This window comes from Dermacentor variabilis, chromosome 5, assembly GCF_050947875.1.
Source record: "Dermacentor variabilis isolate Ectoservices chromosome 5, ASM5094787v1, whole genome shotgun sequence".
NCBI classification, from domain to species: domain Eukaryota; kingdom Metazoa; phylum Arthropoda; class Arachnida; order Ixodida; family Ixodidae; genus Dermacentor; species Dermacentor variabilis.
In genome coordinates this window covers 162,484,421-162,504,246 of record NC_134572.1, presented here as the reverse complement: position 1 = coordinate 162,504,246, position 19,826 = coordinate 162,484,421, and the positions used below count along the sequence as shown (strand labels likewise).

The 19,826-nt window shown below is 44.2% G+C and overlaps 3 protein-coding genes across 5 annotated transcripts in view; 1 reads left to right on the top strand and 2 right to left on the bottom strand.

Moving 5' to 3' along the window:
- LOC142583297 (uncharacterized) overlaps positions 1 to 384 on the bottom strand; it is a 122,723-nt gene extending 122,339 nt beyond the window's left edge. Inside the window, exon 1 of one of the 2 annotated variants that reach the window (XM_075693709.1) lies at positions 236 to 384. The gene's annotated coding sequence lies outside the window, so the exon portion shown is untranslated. Of the gene's footprint in view, positions 1 to 135; positions 156 to 235 lie in introns of those variants that run through there. The other variant, XM_075693711.1, reaches the window with a different exon arrangement.
- Positions 385 to 470: 86 nt separating this feature from the next.
- Positions 471 to 3,696, top strand: Alg13 (Alg13 UDP-N-acetylglucosaminyltransferase subunit). Of its 2 annotated transcripts, none has more exons than XM_075693712.1 (5): positions 471 to 650; positions 876 to 999; positions 1,115 to 1,274; positions 2,563 to 2,701; positions 3,400 to 3,696. In XM_075693712.1, exons 2-5 carry the CDS (start codon positions 919 to 921, stop codon positions 3,509 to 3,511), a joined length of 492 nt encoding a protein of 163 aa, XP_075549827.1. In that variant the 5' UTR covers positions 471 to 650; positions 876 to 918; the 3' UTR covers positions 3,512 to 3,696. The 2 variants fall into 2 exon arrangements, with proteins under 2 accessions (XP_075549827.1, XP_075549828.1); XM_075693713.1 differs by having other exon boundaries at positions 471 to 718.
- A 4,270-nt stretch (positions 3,697 to 7,966) lies between these two features.
- The window catches only part of Hat1 (histone acetyltransferase 1), a 47,309-nt gene continuing 35,449 nt past the window's right edge, over positions 7,967 to 19,826 (bottom strand). The window contains exons 9-11 of the mRNA XM_075693708.1: positions 15,629 to 15,780; positions 11,490 to 11,606; positions 7,967 to 10,319 (exon numbers count right to left, since the gene is read on the bottom strand). Of these exons, the coding sequence (XP_075549823.1) occupies positions 10,143 to 10,319; positions 11,490 to 11,606; positions 15,629 to 15,780 (446 nt within the window). The 3' untranslated portion in view covers positions 7,967 to 10,142. The remainder of the gene's footprint in view (positions 10,320 to 11,489; positions 11,607 to 15,628; positions 15,781 to 19,826) is intronic.

Here is a 19,826-nt window from a genome sequence, read left to right as displayed (position 1 = left end):
AGGATGCGACCAGCTTTTTCGCCAATTACTGCGGTAGCGCCATAACTAACACCGTGCTGTCGGTGTATCGACATTTCGCTTAGGACAACATAAAAGAGCTGACCAACTCTGTCAAATTTCTTTCAGCGTCCTCACTTTACACACACTGAGGTCGGCGTTCCATCAACATTACCACGATCGACGCTCCCGGCAAACAGTTGAAATATGACGACAACGAAGACATCATGCCGCTTACCCCAATTACAGACAATGCATAGCAGGACCAATCTTAAAGCCAATGGTGAGCAGGCAAGCCCGGAGTATCAGCACAGAAATATTGTCACCACGGAGCGATTATCCACCCTTCCGCCATGGCAGGCACGGGAACAACACAATACCGTAGTTTCCGATTTTTTTAATTTTTTTTCTGTTTTTTTATTCCTGGCGACGGTTGCTTCCTTGGAACGAGGGTAGGCGTACGCAGCGCGCGCTTTGCCCTAGCGCTGGCGGCACGTAAACGCGGAGTTTTGGTTTTGGTTGGTATTGACGCGGTTCTGCGAAGCCCTGTTGCATCACATAATCGACGCGCAAGACTACACCTTGAGGCCTGGTGCTTGTATTTCATTCGCGGCGCAGTCCGCGAGTAACGTGAAGCCTGACAGTTGTGAAAGGTATACGAACGCAACTTGATCCTCTGCGGGCATACGTGGACGAAAAATGTCGGCTGACATCGCACTTGGTCAGTCCTTACCAGACCGCGACCCGTTTTCCCGTTGCTTATATGGGCTAGTTATGTCTAATCTAACATACATGTACATCCTGCTGTAGAAGCATGTCTTTCTTTCCCTTTTTATCATGTTGGCTGTTAACATCGTCGGCGCTGGCTCTCCACGCAGGCACATACCCTTCTTATGGAACAGCGCAAGCAGTAGCCTTGGAATGAAGACCGTGTTTGTTACTGTGGGAACAACCTCCTTCGACGAGCTCATCGAGACTGTTGTATCGCCGGAGGTGCTAGCTGTTAGTTCGCATCTTACACTGGCTGCGCGAGCGATTGCGCATAACTAAATGCAAAGTATCAACTATAGCTAGGCCAAGTTCTTCCAAATGGACAACTTGGATGTCTTTTCTGCAGGTCCTGAATAGCCAAGGTTACACGAAGGTTCTCCTTCAAGTAGGCAAAGGGAGCACACCCAAAGTTGAAGGACATGTTGAGCCCTCTGTGGAAAGCTACAACTTCAAGGATTCCTTAACCAGAGACATAAACGAAGCTTCACTGGTGATAAGTCATGGAGGTGAGTTCTTGATCACTATCGTGTATGTACGCCGCCTTTCATTTCTTCTATATCCAGAAACGGCTTTTGTCATTTTACTTGGTGACCTGGTACACATTTTCTCATTCTACACAAAAAAACATTAGAAACGCATACCTCCCGTTAATTCCCCCCCACCCCGCTCTTCGTCCTTGCATCCATATGAAATCCTGTATTCCTGTGTACTATGTGCAGTCCAGGACCAGCTGCCCCAAGCAATTCCCAACAATGCCACTTGTATATTCCAAGATACGGCAGGCCAGATGGCCTTAGGAGGGCAGGCATGTCTTCAGTACGAACAATAACACACCAATTTACATGAACGCTGCAAACAGGTTTTCGAAATTAAAGCACAAGTTGGACAATGCACTAATCGAGAAAATGCAGAGATCATCACGGAGTACTATTACATTAGAACTGTCTGCGAACTCATTAACGTCAGGCAAAAATTTAAATTTATTTGTGCACATAACAGGTTTAGGTGTATCAAATGTTAATTTAATGTGCCATCAAAATTGCTACTCTGAATGATCAATCCCAGAAGAGAGTTCCTTTTTTCAATAGTGCAAAGAATGAAGCTGTTTTAGAGGCTTTAACAAAAAGGCTCAAGGGCATGTTCAGGTGTCAAATCATTTCTGAATTGGCAAAGTGGAGGAAGATTAAGAAAGGAAAACATCGTCGTCCACCTTACAGGAGCACAGCGCTACAAAGTAAATCCATATAGGACGAAAGAAAGGAATCTTCACAGCCGAACAAAAATTTGTCCTGGCCTGTGAGTTGAACCTGAGACCAAGGCCTTTCTAGGATGGTCACTATATACCATTTGAATCTACCAGGAAGCTAGCAGATTGTAGACCGAAGCTAAATTAATCAACAGCTACAAGTGCAGGGACACTGAGTATGCAAAATCAGCTCTGCAGAAGTCCGCTATGTAAATGGTGGCCTCTATGAGCAATAGTGCTGGAAATGTGTTGGTCCTGGGTTTGATTCCAACACCAGAATTTCTTTCTAAGTAATCCTGGTTCTGGCTCTAGGTAAGCTTTCTTTCTGAGAAACCCATACTTTTGTAGTTTTGTGCTACTGTTGAGTGTATGACAATATTCCACTTGCACGTGCCACATTCTTTTAGATGTTAGAGGCTTAACTTAGAAATGGCAGAGGCAGTGAACTAATCTTCCTCGACAAGAGGTCGCAAGAAATGAAATATTTTCTTTCCTTCGCAACTCAAGCATTTGTACCTTAATGATATTAATTTGAACTGCTATTTCAGGTGCGGGCAGCATACTCCAAGCTCTCAGAGCCGGGAAGAAGCTGGTTGCAGTAGTGAACGACAAGCTGCTCCACAACCACCAGAGTGAACTGGCGGGCCAGTTACACAAGGAGGGATATCTGCTCTATTGTACTTGCAAGTGAGTAGCTGATATTGACCCCCATAGGCCATAATTGATGTATGGGTACATAGTGATGTGTGAAATATTCCAACAGTAATGCCATGCATTACTTTATTTGGTGGCCTGATACTATTGCAGTGCTGAAACAGTGTGCCAGCGTGTTGCTGCCATCATTGGCCAGCAATGCGAGAAAGCATCAAATGGGCCAATCATGCTTAGACCTTATTTTGTGCACGTCACTTTGTGAAAAAAAAAGAAGGCATTGCGAATGAGAAGTCGAAAAGACAGTAGCGTGAAAGAATGATGCCATCATCAGAATATGAGTGCCTCAACTCACATAATTATGCACCCTGACAAGTCATAAGGTCTTACAGAAACTTAAGTGCTGTCTGCTTTATATCCCAACCAGGTTTGCTCTTGGTAGGTCATTTTATATCTGTAGTAACATTTTTTAAATAACCACATGAGCCATTTCTTCATGCTGTTGAATGCTCCTATTACAAGATAGGCAGGATATCAGTTTAGTGTGCATGCCCTTGCTGCTTTGTCAGAAGGGTAGAGGGCGTGATATCCAGTGAAATTACCTCTCTAGTGAGGAATTTGTTTTTGCAATTGATTTTCATTTCACAGCCATCCTTCAGTTGGCTGTTCACCTTTTAGTTGATTTATACCTCTCGGCATTCACACGTCAGTGATCTGCGTGCATGCATTCGCAGAGACCTGCAGGCCACACTGGAGGAAATGGAACCAAGCCGCTTGAGGACCTTTCCGGAGCCAAACCTGAACCGCTTTCCACAGCTGCTGGACGGCATCATGGGCTGGTCATAGCCGAGAGGCACTGGACGCCCACCTCTGCATACAACATGGATGGATGTTCACCATCCTCAACACCAGGATTAGATTTGTCCTGTGCATTTAACCATGCTGCTGGATAGTAAAATAGTGTACGTGTACATACACGAGGTCTATTTCAACCAGAAATTCTCTTAATAAATGCACGGAATTTCAGTGCTGCTGATTGTTCGTAAATGTTTCTTTAAGCAATAGCCATTTGGGCCAGTGCTTAAGTCGTAAGCTTCAGCTCTGATGCATAATGAAAATACATACAGCTGAGCCTGCTTGCAATAAACTGCTTCACACCTCGAAATGTAAAGCTGCCAAGGGAATAACATACAAAAATAACAAATAGGCAGATTCCACACACTGTGGGAATTGGTGTAAGTGAGCAATAATGAGCCAGCAAGACGAAATGCCACAGCATGATAAGAGACACAGAGCGGTGCGGTCTTACTTCGTGCCTTGTGCAGCAGATTTCGGTGTTAAATCGTTCTGCCATGGCAACGTACTTTGCAAGTGTTTGCGGAACAAGACGCACCGCTACCACCTACCACACCATCTAAACCTTTGGACGGCACAAAGGCACCTTCATTAAACAACCAGCCTCCTAACCGCAGTCTGTTTTGTCACACCAAAGCTGTAGCATTGGATTCAACAGACTTGGTTGCGAAGGAATGACAGCACTGCTGCATGGGTTTCTTTCTCAGGCTTCAGACTTCTTTCTTTATTGCCAGCTAGCAGAGTGCTGGCTACGATTGTGCCACAGAGGCAAGAAACCCATCGACTTATCTATGCTGAACCCTGGGGAGACAGGCACAGAAAAGTTCACTTTGATAAACCTGTGTGGCCCTTCTTCATACAGAAACTACAGGGGTGCCTTGTCCATGATTAACAGCACATAGTCCTGGATTTGTTGGATGTCAGCACACAACCACGGCAGATGGCAAACATTCATTGAAGATGTAGGGACACATTTCTCTAAAATGCCAGAAGTTTGTTACAATTGTAATTGCCTTAGGGCAACCTTTGTGGAAATTAGGTCGCAGGGCCACTATATGATGGAGGAGGAGGGAAACCACATGTGCGATAGTTTCTTGCAATGTATGAACAAGATGGCTGCACCCCGACGGGCTTTCAAGCCACAGCTCTGGAAATCCTTGGTCAAGTTCATCCAGGAAATTCTTGAAGTCTGAGGAGTCAAGGCCCAGACACTTGGCACAAATAATAAATATTTATTCTCCCTCTCTCTTTTTTTGCAGGAGACCTATTACTGGAGTATGCCTAATCTGCAGCTAGTCAGTCACAATGCCCTGAGTACGTATCCGCACTGTCTCCACATGTGTACCAGTGGCGCGAAAATGTGGTAGGGCACATTTTTTTGGCTACACAAAGTCGAAAAAATGTATAGCTTCTTAGCATGGAATGTAATAAAGGGTGGCATGAGAGGGATGCGAAAAGGATGTTTTGTTGGTTCTCCCATTTTACAGAGAAAAACAGCACCAGCTAGTCATTTCGTTTAGTTTGAAAATTTGTGCTGTTTGTACTGATCTATTTGTTTATTTGTTTATTCACAGAAAAGTAATGCAACATGCCAGTTCAGAAAAAAACTTTTGTCTTGAACCTGTGGCTTCTCGTTATCACAGGTACATTGTTTTGCTTACTGGTGGTGGCGTTTTTCACCGGACTTGACTGTCACTGTTAATGATTCGTTGTTCGCACAAGGCTCGCACAATCTGGCTTGACACTACCTGGTTCTTTACTGTCGCTACAATGTAACAATATCATTTATAGTATAGTAGTTAGTACTGAACCACTTGTAGGAATGGTTAAAGATCACCACATCGAGACATTTCAGCAATGGATGTTTAATTCAACGCAAGCCTTGCATAAATTGTCTCCAAAGTTAGGATAATTTGAACCGACTTTGCAGGCCCCAGCCAATAAAACAACAAGCAAGAAGCCCCACATTTAAAGGCATAAGGAAGGCTTGCCAACTTCTATTTATTGGTGCTATGGGACTTCTTTCCATCACCTTGGGTGTGCAAGTCCAGTTCAAAATCAGCCTCTGCTCTTAGAAAAAAATGATGAAAAGAGCAATTCAACCAGAAGTTTGGAACTTACTGCGGTCTCTGCATAATAACAACCACAGAACTTATCCACAGCAAATTGCTTCCATACGTTGTCCAGTAGTTCCATATATTCTTTGTTTCCCATGCCATTTCTATGATTCGCAAGGCTTCCACATCAATTTTATATAATTTCTATACGACTAGTGCAGAACACAGGGTTGCCCCAGCTAAGTCTATTTGTTGAAAATTTAGTCTTAACACCATTACATCCTGAAAAAAAAAAAAACGTTAACTATCACATTATGGAAACAATTTTATTGCATGTTTCTGCACGTTCTGTGACTTTTGCAATATAAATGGTGCCCTAAAATGAATATTCAGGAACTCTGTAATTGAACCCAGCTAATTACCAAACTGAGCAGACTTCAAGAAACAGCACGAGTAACTCTGTATGACAAGACAATATGCATATGGCCACATTTTCCTCGGACGTACGTACCTTTAAAGCGAACCTCCTTTTTCGGAGTGTGCCGCTCGGCCAACTGCGACCACTGTATTTGCCGTCTTCAATTAGTCTTTTTTTTTATTGTGATAGCAGAGTATGCCAATGCTAGCTTCCATGGTCAGTTCCAGGCCGGCTACATCGAACGCTGCCAATGACCAAGAGCACGAAGATTGCTGTGCCTCGTACTGCTTTCTCTAGTTACCAGCTAGTACTACTAGTATTCGTCACTGTTTGGCTGTTCCACTGACTGGGCTATATTGTTTCTCATTTTGTTGCACTGGGCGTGCATGTTAACCACAGCTACTGCAGGATCGGGAAACCTTCATGTGTGGTCCTTGTTCTGGCATCAACTGGTGTTGCTATGTGCCCCACAGCTGCGAACCACTGCATGCATTCGTTGTACAGCAACAACTTATGCCCCCGTCACACGGACAAACTAAAGTGCATTCATTCATTCATTCATTCATTCATTCATTCATTCATTCATTCATTCATTCATTCATTCATTCATTCATTCATTTACTCACTTTGAGCAAGTGCAACTTCAGCACACCGAGTGTCATTTTGGCGGCATGCTGCTACACGAGACATTAATTTTTTTCTTTCTTTTTCAAATTGGTGGCAATGGCGACCGGGAGTCTGAAGGCAAACCATATATTTCTTGAAGATGCGTGCACAAAGACAGTTCGTTGTTGTTAGAAACAGCATTTACAATCAAGTGCAAATGATGTAATTCAGTGCAATCTCAATAATACGAGTAATTAGGACAAGACAACAGGACCTGACCAGTCAGTACCAATCCAAACGACGCTTTCCTCCGAACAACTGCATGGCCAGTACCCGGCGTGGCTTTAAACAGCTCGAGAGCGAGAGTAATTCTTTTGCCGCTTTTCTTTTTTCCTTTTCTTGCAGTGTGGAACATTTTATAACATTGTAACATTAGCAATTTAAAAAAAAATGCTATTAAAGATTGCCCCAACTCTTCTCTGAATATTACTGTACTTACTTTATACTCATTGCTAACGAGAATATGCCACAAAGTGTGTTCGCCGAAAACACTAGCCGACAAGTGCGCTCTCCAGTAAGTGTCACTAAGCGTTTCTGTGTGGCAGCCTGCGAATGACACTAGCGGCAAGGTGCAATCGCTTCATTCAATTCATTGTAGTGGTCTTCGCTGCAGAGGTGTTCTCAATCCATGTGAAAGACGGGAAGCCGGACGAGGCATATCTTTCACTGTGCAGGTCATTTTTTCTGCGGCAGCATTGATTATACGGAAGTCCGACTGTAGTTTTCTTTTTATGCTGAAATTTGATTTGATGTGATTTATGTATTGCCATAGCTAGGTCTTCATGCGCCAAATCATGTCTAGAATCTCAATCTTCGCTTTATCTTATTGAAGCAATTGGCCCACCTATGCTACCATTGCTGAAAAAACTACGCCATACTTTATTTTTAAATAGCTTAATTCAGAAGTGTACGGAATTGCAAATTATGGAACTCGGCTGTGGAATTGCGACTCCCTGTTCGAATTTGTGGAGCATACAGACAATATGCTACATTCTGCAAGAGCCAGCATCTAACTGACTTGTTCAAAAAAAAAAAATTTTTCACTCAGTTTTTTGTTACGATTTGCATCCTAAAGATGTATTCAAGGCTGTTCAATTTTATGAAGCTCATGAAATGTATGCCTCTTGTATTTTTGTACTTGTGCTTGTGTTAGGACTTGCAAAAACAAACTCTGGGAACAACTCCACAATTCACCTATGTGCAACGCTAACAAACTTGTTTTTCACATCTGCTATTCCAGCATAGGCAATGTCACTACATTGCTGTGTCGCTACATGTGTAAGAGTAACAGGGCACCACACTTGCTTGGATAGCGCAAGGATATTTTATTACCACAAATCAAAGAAATTGAACAAAACATGTGCAGTAGAACAAGATTACAGCTGCGCACAGAAATAACCCGCAAGTACTGCAGCACAAATTATGAATGTGCTAAGGCTCACAGGTAATCAGACCTCAACACTACAGCAGAGTCTAAATAATCAATTATTCAGGCTACTTGGCCATACAAGATGATGATTGTTTTCACCCACCCTTTCACACTAGTTGACTGTGACAAATGTACAAGTTACCGCATACTGATGAGCACAACTGTCTGTTTTTACGTTTCAACCATGAAACTTAAAAAAAAATAGACACAACTGCATGAGCCACTAATACTGAAAGAACTTGGTGTACTACATTTGTGAAAGAGGGAACGCATTAACTTTCTATAGCCCTCTTTTACCTGGCCAAATTCTTTGCAAATGATGATGGCATACATTATTTAGCCTAGAGTGTACTTTTTTTAAGCAAAACTTCTCATGCATCAAGGTTATCCACAGTTTCTGGCCAAGTTTACCGCAAGAAAGTTCAGCACATCAATCATTCATGCCATCCCAAGAAACAATGTAAGGGTGACCAATGTTGGACCAACATTGTTTAACTTTGGGCCTGTGTCATGCAATCGAGCCAATGTTTTTCAACACATGCCATTCCAAATAACACTGTAAAGGAAACCAAACGCTGGGTCAGCATTGCCCTTGCAGGACCTATGCTAACGTATGTAAGGCCTACCTTGAACATCACATGTCATCTCAAACAATAACTGGGATAAAAGACTGGGCCAACTGTCGCCCACTGTTTCATTTCCGTGCCCTAAACTATATTAAAAAAAATCATTTGAACAATGTGGGAATCAAGGGTAGTAGCATGCAGATGTTTCTATAATTTTCCATGGCTTCGCTAGAAAACGCAATGTAAGTTTCCTTTACTGTGTTAGGGGTACAACTGTGCTGTGTGGTAGCTTTTAAACTTTTTTTTAAGGTGTGTTTAGTATTTCACATACATAAAATTTGCTTTAGTGTGTAATTTCATATCAATTAATTAACCATGACACTTGAGAGTGTGTGAGCTAGTAAATGTAGGTTATATTTAAGTGGCACCACCCACAATGAGTAGCTTCTGATATTCTCCAAGAAATAATTTTTATCTCTGTAAAGTCCTGAAATCAGTTGGGTAGCAGCAGTAGGAGACTAAATAAGGCTAATCACTTTGCTTCATCTGGTGATTTGCCAAGCATCAAATTTACAATGGCAAAGTAACGTTAGGAACTGTAGCCGGTTAAAATACCGCACCGGTTGGGGGAGATCTTCAGCAGAACGAAAACAGAGCAGACAACGAAAAAGCAGCAGCTGTCCTCTGTCCATTTTTGCCGTCTGTTCTGCTTGCACTAGTTTCTCAGAGTAACCTCACGAATCAAAGGGCATGAAAGGCTACAAATACAATCAAAACCAGAGGGAGGAAGTTAATGCAAATCCACGCGCTGCTCTCATCAGTCATTTTCATGCTGGCAAGATCTGCATATTGGCAATTCATGCAGCTGCACACCTCACAAAACTCTGCAAGGTGGTCAATCTTGGCATGAGTGCTTCAACAGCTGCAGGCAACCCTCACTGTGCGAGGAAGCTGGCTCGCAAACCCTGGGATCAGGCTTGTCTTTTTAGGCACTGGCAACTGTATTAGCGGACTGGATTGACATACGCTGAATCAACAGCTTTTGTGCTCCAAGAAACGTCTAGCAACAATAAGCAGACATATATCCATAACCGGTGCGATAACAGATGACTTACATTCACATCAATTCCTGACAGTCTTAAGAGGAACTGCCACGCATACGAAGCACTTCAACTTTTTCATTTAAGTTGCAACAAACCTCACTGAAACTGGGTTATTCAATGCCAAGCACTGCAAAATTCTCAGTTTCCCTGTATTCGGATAGAGGCTTCCTCTCAAGTCAGATCTTAAAAAAAAAAAAGAACGCTTCAAAAGTGACGGTGCTACAAAGAAGGCGTTGTCGCCTTGAGTAACAGTGGCACATGGCGTGCAGTCTCCCCTCGAGTAGGACAACATGCGGAACATGGACGACCAAGCAGGCAAACACGCACGCACCAAACACGGGATGAACAGCGCACACAGTTGTGGTGGCGGCACCGCCGCCGCATCAGCTTCTCGGAGCGACGGCGAGGCGCTCGATGGTGCGCCTGTACTCCATCTCCAAATCCCTGTACTGACTCTCGAGCTGCTCGATGCGGTTCTCTGCATTCAGGCACTGGAGCGTCGCACGGAACTCCTCCGGCGACATCGTCCGTTGCAGCTTCTCAACATCAGTCTTTTGCTTCTGCATAAGAAAACAACCCAAGGGCACTGTGAACGTGGAATATCGTGAAGATGTTATAGCGCAAGAAAGAAGTGAAGTATGAGTGACATATGATCATCATCTTAGTTTATGACCACTGCAGGACGCAGGCCTCTCCCTGCGATCTCCAATTACCCCTGCCCTGTGCCAACTGGTTCCAACTAGCACCCGCGAATTTCCTAATTTCATTGCCCCCACTTACTTTTCTGCCGTCCTCAACTGCACTTCCCTTCTCTTGACACCCATTCTTTAACCCTAATAGTCCATCAGTTATCTAACTAACGCATCGTTCGCTGCCATCTACCAGAAGCATGACAAAACAGCGAAACGAAGCAAGCTCGTCCATGGCACGGCTAGACAATTAAAAGTACCGTCGACAAGCTGAGCTTGCCCTTGGCCATTTTTACCAGAGATGGGCGTACGAACGCAGCTCATCTACGGCATGGAAGGGGGTGAAAGGAGTCCTTTTCGGGATATTAAATATTGTGCCGCAATGTTTCTGCTACCTAGGGGACAACAATTCAAACTCCTTAAATCGAATTCAAACAAGCAAGTAACATACCCAAGTGCAATACTGAACAGAATGCACCGCTAAATAGCTGCTCTGCAAAATTTGAGCAAGAGAGAGCCAGTGGTTTGCGAAGAGAGTCGTGTATACCTGGCACTCTCATTTACACGACATTCTGTACGTGGATAAATTCGGTGAGTTGGTAAAGAATCACTGCAAGCAGCACCACCACTGTGCTGCAGAGACTTTGTTATTAAACTTGAGCTGGCAGTTCAGTTCAGCACCTGTCCTGTGGTCCTTCTCTTTTATGTCCATGTCTTCCTTTTCTTCAATTCGGGAAGATTTGTCACAAGGCTTATGGGGGATGAAAGGAAATCACACAGAAGCTTCCAACTCTCCATTGTGCAGGGACTGCAGCAATGTCTCTGTAAACTTATAGCCGGTCACCCAACGGGTGTTGTTTACAGGTACATCTGGCTTTAGTTCAGCCTTTCTTAGGATCGCAAGTCTGACTGCCCATATTCCCGGGCACAGCCAAAGCAGGTTTGAAGCATATGCCCATGCCTAAAGTGGTGCTGCTCGCAATTAATTAACTATGCGTAACTGTTGCTTTGCCAACCGGCCAAAAGAAGGGCCCTTCATACCTGGTAAGGTGCGTTTAGCCGGTTCTTCACTTCCAAGCGGTACGCTTTATATTGGCTGGCATTCGCAGTGTTTGTTGCTCGTAATCGAAGAATCTCATATACTCTCCGTGCCTGCTTCTAAAGAAAGAAAATGGGAAGGAGGAGGTACAATAAAGCATGAAGGTCCTAGCAAGTACTCACGAGCAAGACATTTACAGAGAACAGGTTTTGCATGTATGAAGAATACATTTTGCCTCACGCAGAAGTTCTTCTTTAAGAGCATACTAAAGGGCACTCAACATAAAAGTGTAACGACATCGTTTCTTAATGATCCATGAACTTAATTCAGAACCTTGAGAAAACAAAAACACATAAAGGTAACGTTGCGGAAGCAAATTCGTCGAGGTGTTTCTGAACATGAGCTGCAAGTTTTCAAAATACAATGTATGCTCCAATACGAACATATGAAGAATGTATAATTGATCTTAAGTAATTAGCCAACCAGCCATGCAACAAAACATATTCAGAGTAGCTCAATAGGACTCCAAACAATATGACGCTGCTCTCTACTCATCCCAACTATGCCACTTTCTTTGGAAATTTTGGTTCAAATAATGCGGAACACCTTGCATATTCGTCAGTGAAGACCCACTGGGCAAATACAAGCATGCTAGCTTGAGCATCTTCCCCAATGTTGGCAGTACAAATCCAAAGCAGGTCTGCCGTGTAGACTGCTTTTACCATAAAAGAAAAAGAAAGAGGGCACATGGCTTGTCACATCGTCTCACCAACTGACCCAGATGGCCTCCAAATGGGGTTTCAAGGTTCACATTTTAATTCCCTCCTCCCTCACGTCATGAAATCTAAACTGGAATACCCCATTGTAGGAGACTGATGCTGACCCAGGCCTGGAGGGCAATATTTTAGCCTCCCATGTGTTCCATGTAGTATTTTACTATAGAAGTATTGATGGTTATTACGCTGCCCAACGCATTAAGTACTGGGCATTGCATTTTTTGCTACCACATATCAACTATGTGAGAATGGAGAAATTGTTTTGTTAAGCATCCACTGAGCCTATTTTGTTTAGATCTGCTGCTGATCTCATATGATCAGATCTGATGATATATGTCGGATGAATCAACTTACTGTAGGATGCGTATTTATTACTCAAGCATTCACTTTCTTTTTCTTCACGAAAAAAATCAAACACCAGGAAGGTTGAATAACATGAAGCATAAAGTGCAGCACAAGATTGTATTCCCACAGTATAACTGATGACGATATAAATAATTGAATCAACTGGAATGTCAGCAGCAGAAAAAATTGATGTCATACACCACTCTGAAACTACCATGACTTTACCACTACATAGTACACCATGCTGCAAATCTAAGCACAGCTGTGTCTCGGGGATCAGGCTTCTTCTAGGCATATTCATTGGAAAGAGTGCACCCATTCGTGACTGCCATTATAACTGTGGCAATATGCACTCCGTGGGCACCGTGGAGGCACGAGTCCTATGAGATCATTTAGCATGCAAAAATGAAAATAGTATACAGTAGAATGCGTCTGCAATGAAATGACCTGTAAAGCAAAGGACTGATTAAGTCCCGGTCAAATTCCTGTTTCATGTGTATTGTGAATGCCTCTACAACGAACTTGCCCGTAGACCAAATAAATCTTTAGGCATTCCCAAAGGCTTATTTGTTGCTTTACAACAAACACCACGTAGCTGCGCAACCGCTGCCCTCCGCAGACGTCACCAAGGTGCACTCTGCGCTAGCACTAACAGCAGCATTAGTGATGCGATTGATGGACGTGACAATGTCAGAAGTAGTCGTACTGCACTGCCCCACGAATATGTCGCAGTCGATGACGATGTGATGACGTACAGTCGAACCTGGTTACGGTATAACAATACCAGTTTTAACAATACAGTCGAACCCCCTTATAACAATATTCAAGTGCCACGAAAATTTCATTGTTATAACCGATAACTGTTATAACCAGGTTGCATGAAAAAATCAAAATATGGGGATGGCAGAGCTGATATGAGAAAACTATATAGACAGAGACGCCAGTGCCCCTCCCCACCACCTTCCTCTACCCGACTGCTGATTGTGTTCACTCGTTTTAACTGCTTCCTGGATGCTTCCTTGTCGGTTATAACAATGAAGTCTGGCTGCTCGGTGTCCAAGCCGAAAGGTAGTGAAGTGCGAAATTCTTGAAAAGAAAAAAAAAGGAAATGAGAAATTCGAGTTGCTGCACGATGGCCCGCAATTCTAACGGTCGCCGCGCGCTCATTTTCCAGCCTTCTCCGCACGCCTCTCTCCCATCGCCCTTCCACCCCTCCGAACATAAATGGGCTGCGCCCATAGCTCTACACCGCGCCACCCTCAGAAACACGAATGGACCGTGCCAATTGCATTGCTAGCATCTTGTTCATTCAGCACAGTTCTGCAAACAGTTTAATCACCTGCGTTCCTCTTTGTTGGTTGCATCGAAGTCGTTCCTGGCCACGTGGTTTCTCAGCCTCTTTTGACTCGCTGCCGAAATGGAAGATGGCTGACCCGCCCGCTGATAATCGGCAACGGACGACGCTGCCGGTGAAAAGGAAGCGCATGGCTATAGATTTGGAAACTAAGTGCTTTGGAAACTAAGTGCTTTGGAAACTAAGTGCTTCTAATCAATGAGGCGATCGTCGCAAACGTGCTTGCATCGGAGGGCGACGGCGACGACAGCAGCAATGACGTGGTAGGGCAGGCTGCCTCAACGTTGTCCTCACAGGAAGCTCAGAACATGATTCAGTCCCTCTAGGCACTCGTTTTCGCGAGGAACCTTCTGCTGCACTATGTGGAGCACCTGGATACCTTGGAGAAGCATGTCAGTAAGCTTTGCATAACGCATGCAAGGCTGACGGACATAGGGTTTTCTCTTGCAATGCAGTGCGACGTAAGTGGCGAGACGCTTGCGGTGATCTCGCCTCAGCATTTCTTCTGGATTTCTCAAGCTGACAGGCTGCCGCGGTAACCTCCTCGCATGTTTTAAAAGGCTCCTTTTGGGGCCACCAAAGTGATGCCTCGGTAGTGCTCGCACATCACTTGCCACCCGTGACACCTCTTTACAGTTGTTATAGCAGTGCCATTCTTTAACGCTGACAGCCGCACCTTGTTATGTGTGGTCGCAGCGCCCAGGAAGCACTTAAATGAGTGAGTACAATCAGCTGCCAGATGGAGGAAGGTGGTGGGAAGAGGAACTGGCCTCCCCGCAATAATAGTTTTCTAAGATCAGCTCTGCTATCCCCCAATTTCATGCAACTTTTTCATGCAACCCGGTCATAACAATTATCGGTTATAATAATGAAATTTTCGTGGCATTTGAACATTGTTATAAGTGGGTCCGACTGTAATGTAACTGATGACCGACGTCTTCAGAGCCAGATGGGCGGAAAGGGTGCAAATGTCAACGAAGGCAACAGTGATGTAAATCTTAAACGAAGCAAGGATTTTGACGTCAAGGGAAGCGATGGCAGCATTCAACGATGTGCAGCTTTACTTTGTGCAGCTCATACGTTTTGACTTGGAGCATGCTGTGAATGTTGGCGCAATAAGGTTGGCTGCAGTCACAAATTCTTCGAAATAAAGTGCACAAAAAACTTAGAGACTTATTTTGCTAAGTCTCTTTTTTAGTTTATGGTAGATAAAGGTATTCTTTTAATACGTAGCATTCTTTGCCTAGGTCTCCAGGAATGTGTGTGCAACAAAACATGAGTGGAGCCATCTGCATACAATGAAGTGCATCTCAGCTGCTTTTGTTTGTGTTAGGAAACAAACCCCCAGGTGTTCTAGAAACGCCTGGATAAAACATAGTCTGCGGATAGCATATGCTGCTGTGAACATCTCAGCAGCCTATGCTATCCATGGACTGTGTTCTTTCACCAAGTCCGAGGGGTCGTTCAGTAATACGAGCATAATACCTATTTGGCTCACATGTTCACGACAGTATCGCTTAGCAACCATGACAAAAAGGCGTTGCAGCGTTCAACAGTCTGAAGAAGCAACACATGGCAATGTCACAGCAGTTGACTTGGCCAATGAATAGACAAAACGGAACGAACAAAAACACATTAACAGAAGCAAAAACAATCCGCAGCATACCTTGTTAACCTTCAGTTTCTGCTGGGCTTCTTTCCACATCTCTTCAGAGAAGCCTTTGAGCAAGTGTTCCTTCGCAAATGAAGCAAGCTTCAAGCAGTTTCTGGCATCGACAAAGTCTCTGAGTCGTGTGAAAACCTCCGAAGGATCTTCCACTGTGGGAAAAAAAATACAATCTTCATGAGCTCATGCACAGACGACAGCAGCAGACGAAACGCAGTTATGCCAACTGGATCTCGCTGAATATCAAGGTGAAAAGCAGCCACAGAGCTGTAGTGTATATACATTGCGTTGCTCATGGTGAAAGAGTTACTTGTGATGCACTATCTTGTACTTGAGGAGCGTAATCAAACTTCAAGAAAAAAAGCTGTTAGCAATTACTGTAGAAAGAACAAAGCCAGGAAAACTACTTTAGGCACTCACAAAGCTATTGATAGCTCATCAACAGATGGCTAGGGTGCAGAAGCATCTGTTATATTGCAGTAAAGAACTTGGTTATAAAACTACAACAGTTGGAATTGTAAGGAAATGGTTGTGATGGTAGGTGATGCAAAAACTTGCCAGGAATCCTCTAAGTGGCTCACTAGTAGTTTACACGGACAGCTATGGGGACTTAAGGACTTACACGAAAATTTTGTGTCCCACTTTCCTTTTTCATTTTTACACAGCTGTCGACTTCCTAATCATGGCATGAAACCTCAATTCCTCAAGAGTGGCACAAATAATTAATCACAGCACCTTTTAGGTGGCCTGTTCAAAACATGCGCCGAGTGTGGCGCCGCTTCGAACATGAAAAATAAAACTACAGTAGAACCTCATTGATTACGATCCCGTTTCATGCGATTTCCTGGCACCAACGCTCTTGATCGAGAACATAAAAAATGACCCAATACAGTTACAATTCTTTTTTTAATGTTTGATATGTTCCTGGAAAACACTATGGTTAGGCACCAGCGTTCAGTAAATCAGCAAACTGCAATTGTTGGACACATTTTCCGGCCACTAGACCCCATGTGAATAAGAAAAGACATGAAGCATGCGCGATTGATAACAATTCCTCGATTTTGAAAAAGCTTTTGACAAAGTTCCTCACAAAGGACTATTCCTAAAACTTTCTCGTCTCAATCTTAACGAACATGTTCTTAACTGGATATGCAGCTTTCTCACTAATCAGCAGCAGTTTGTCTTTGCTAATAAATGTTCATCTTCTTATTCCTCTGTTATATCTGGGGTACCTCAGGGCACCGTCTTGGGCCCCCTTCTTTTTCTTATATATATTAATTATTTGCCTGCTAACATATGTTCTAACATCTGCATATTCGCTGATGACTGCATTATCTACCGGCCTATTACAAACACCGATGACATTTTGTTTCTTCAGTCTGACATTCAGCACATACTAACCTGGTGAAATTCATGGCTAATGTCCTTAAATGTGAAAAAAACATCTCTGCTATCATTCTACCGACGTCACTCACAACCATCTTCAAAATACCTAATCGGGAATGTAAAAATAGCTTCAGTATCAACTTACAAGTACCGTATTTACACGATTGTAAATCGACCCCTTTTTTAAAATTTGAAAGTCTGAAGTTGGGGGGTCGACTTACAATCGAAACCAAAACATGGCCCGCCAAAAAATAAAAGCGATACCAACGAGAGCTACAAGGTAGTTACAATTTTATGTTTGCTCTATGGCCCTACCCGTATCTTTTCGCTATCCCGCGTGTTTGTTCGCTTTTCGGAAGGGTTTTTCAACATTTTTGAGAGTCTTACAGTGCATGCAACACTCATGGGGGGGGGGGGGGTGTCGATAGTTGATGGAAGCGCCGCTGTTCCCATTTGTGGCGGCGCTTGCGGGGAGTATCGGTAGTTCATGGAAGAGCAGACACCGCTCGCGGGTTTCTCTTTCTCTGTTTAAAGGCATTGGTACTGGTTTGACCAACTTTTTGACGCGCTCCACTTGACTGCCGGCTACGTGCTACTTCTATGCTTCCCCAGTCGTCATGAACGCTGCAGGCCCACTAATCTTTCGGCACTCGTTCTCAGCAGCGTTCAAGAGAGCTGCCATCCTTTACGCCGAAGAAACAAATGACTGCGCAGCGGGCCGCAATTTCGATGTTTCTAAACAGGTGGTGCGAGAGTGGCGACTGCAGCGAAGCGAAATTTTCACCCTGTGGCGGCAAGTGAGAAATTTCCCACGTGCCGAAGTCTGGACGCTTTCCGGAGCTGTAGGCTAAGCTTGCAGCGTACATCGCTGAAATGCGTGATCGGTCCCTGCCATTGAAGTGCGACGTGGTCATGAAACGAGCCCGGACCTTCGCCTTAATTTTAAGGTTCTGCTCCGCCGTGAGTACAACGAGTGGCTGGCGGCAGAAGACTGCGAAATTACGCCAACCGGACTTGTCAAAAGAGCCTCCCTGACGGCTGCGTGTGGTTGGGTGCATTTGGCGTGGGCTGCTGTTCTGCAAGATGTCCTGGTGCAGTCGTTTGCCAAACTTGAAATTTCGCTGGACCACGACGCACTGTGGGACCGCAGCAACGATGACGATGGCAGCACTAGTGAAGACGAGTAGTCCAGTGACCATGTCGGCTACTAATAAATTTTCGTTATCGAATGCGCCCTCGGGTCTTTTTTTTTTTTTTTTTTTTCCGGTCAAGCGATATGGGGGGGTCGACTTACATTCGAGTCGACTTACAATCGTGTAAATACGGTATTTAGGCATCCATTTGACATCTGATCTAAATTGGTCTTTTCATATTTCACAGGTTACTAACGAGGCAAATCGCGTCCTTGGTTACTTTCGACGAACCCTGCGACTAGCACCCCCAGCAGTGAAATCCCTTGCTTACTTAACACTTATCCGTCCCAAATTAGAATGCGCATGCGCGATCTGGGACCCTCATCAAAATAACCTTTCCATTACTCTTGAATCTGTACAAAATCGCTCAGCTCGTTTCATTTTCTCCGCCTACTCCTATCATGTAAGTGTAACTGAACTGAAACGTAATGCTCATCTCACAACTTTAGCGAACCGCCGAAAAATTTCCAGATTGTGTCTGTTTCATAAATCCATCTCTGAACTCCATTATCAGCCCCGCCTATCACATTTCAAATAGCACAAATCACGGGAAGGCCGTCTACCCGCCCCCTGCTCGCACTTCTGCGCATCTGTCATCATTTTTCATCCATACAGCAAGGGACTGGAATGACCTGCCAAACGCCATCGTTGATCAGATCGACTCATCGTCATTCAGATCATCCATAGAAGCAATGTACTGCTGAAATTCCACCCCCTCATGTAATACCCCTTCAATGGGGCCTTTGAGGTACTAATACATAAATAATAATAATAATAATAATAGCCATCCGGCGGGAAGGCTTCCCCGCAGTGCTCGGCCATCTTTGTCACGTGAAAATGCCGCTGCGCACTCAGTTTCCCATTCCGACACCTAGCAAATATCCTTGTAAGTCGTTCTTCACCGCATTGACAGCTATCACCATCAACCCCACTGCGATAAGCATGTTCACCTACCTGTCTCACAGTGTGCATGGCATAGTGCCAATGGAAGCATACTGCGTGCTTTCAGTAGGCAATGCCAATAACAATAAGCGCGCCGCCGTTCCCTGCTGCAAGCGGCACAAAGTGAGCGTTGTGCTTCACTCTGGCAGCATTACATTCGGCCGTTGCTGACCAGCTCGATTTTGTTTGTTTCCCACCCAGTGCTGGGCAATATCGAAGATACATGTATCTTAGATACTATCTTACATAAGCCTTGGTTATCTTTTATCTGTATCTTAGATACTCCGTGGGTATGTTGCATCTGTACCATGATACGCCTGGCAAGACACGTATCAGTATCTGTATTTCTGATACATAAAGAATGTATCGTGTATCTTAAGATACAAGATAGTGGCTATTGCAACATCATCGTGCGAAAGTATAAATGTTGGAGAAACTCCGCTTCTCAAGCTGATACTGCTGCCACTAAGCCACCTGAATAAAACTAAAGGCAGCGACATTCTTTTATCTTTCCGCCAGAGCCCTCCAGCGAGGCCAGGCAATGACGTCTGCGCGTCCCTATTGGTGGAGCAGAGTCACGCCATGGCACTCGCACCGTCTCGACAAAAACAAGTGCACGAACGTCTATGTGCAGCTGACCTTTTGGGTTCTTGATTTTTTTTTTAACTGTGTCTGTG

What these genes read in the sequence shown, in the direction of transcription:
- Alg13 (XM_075693712.1), top strand. Translation starts at nt 919, where the DNA reads ATGAAGACCGTGTTTGTTACTGTGGGAACAACCTCCTTCGACGAGCTC. An exon ending in TATCGCCGGAGGTGCTAGCT is followed by an intron (nt 1,000 to 1,114) that starts GTTAGTTCGCAT and finishes TCTTTTCTGCAG; the next exon opens with GTCCTGAATAGCCAAGGTTA. An exon ending in ACTGGTGATAAGTCATGGAG is followed by an intron (nt 1,275 to 2,562) that starts GTGAGTTCTTGA and finishes CTGCTATTTCAG; the next exon opens with GTGCGGGCAGCATACTCCAA.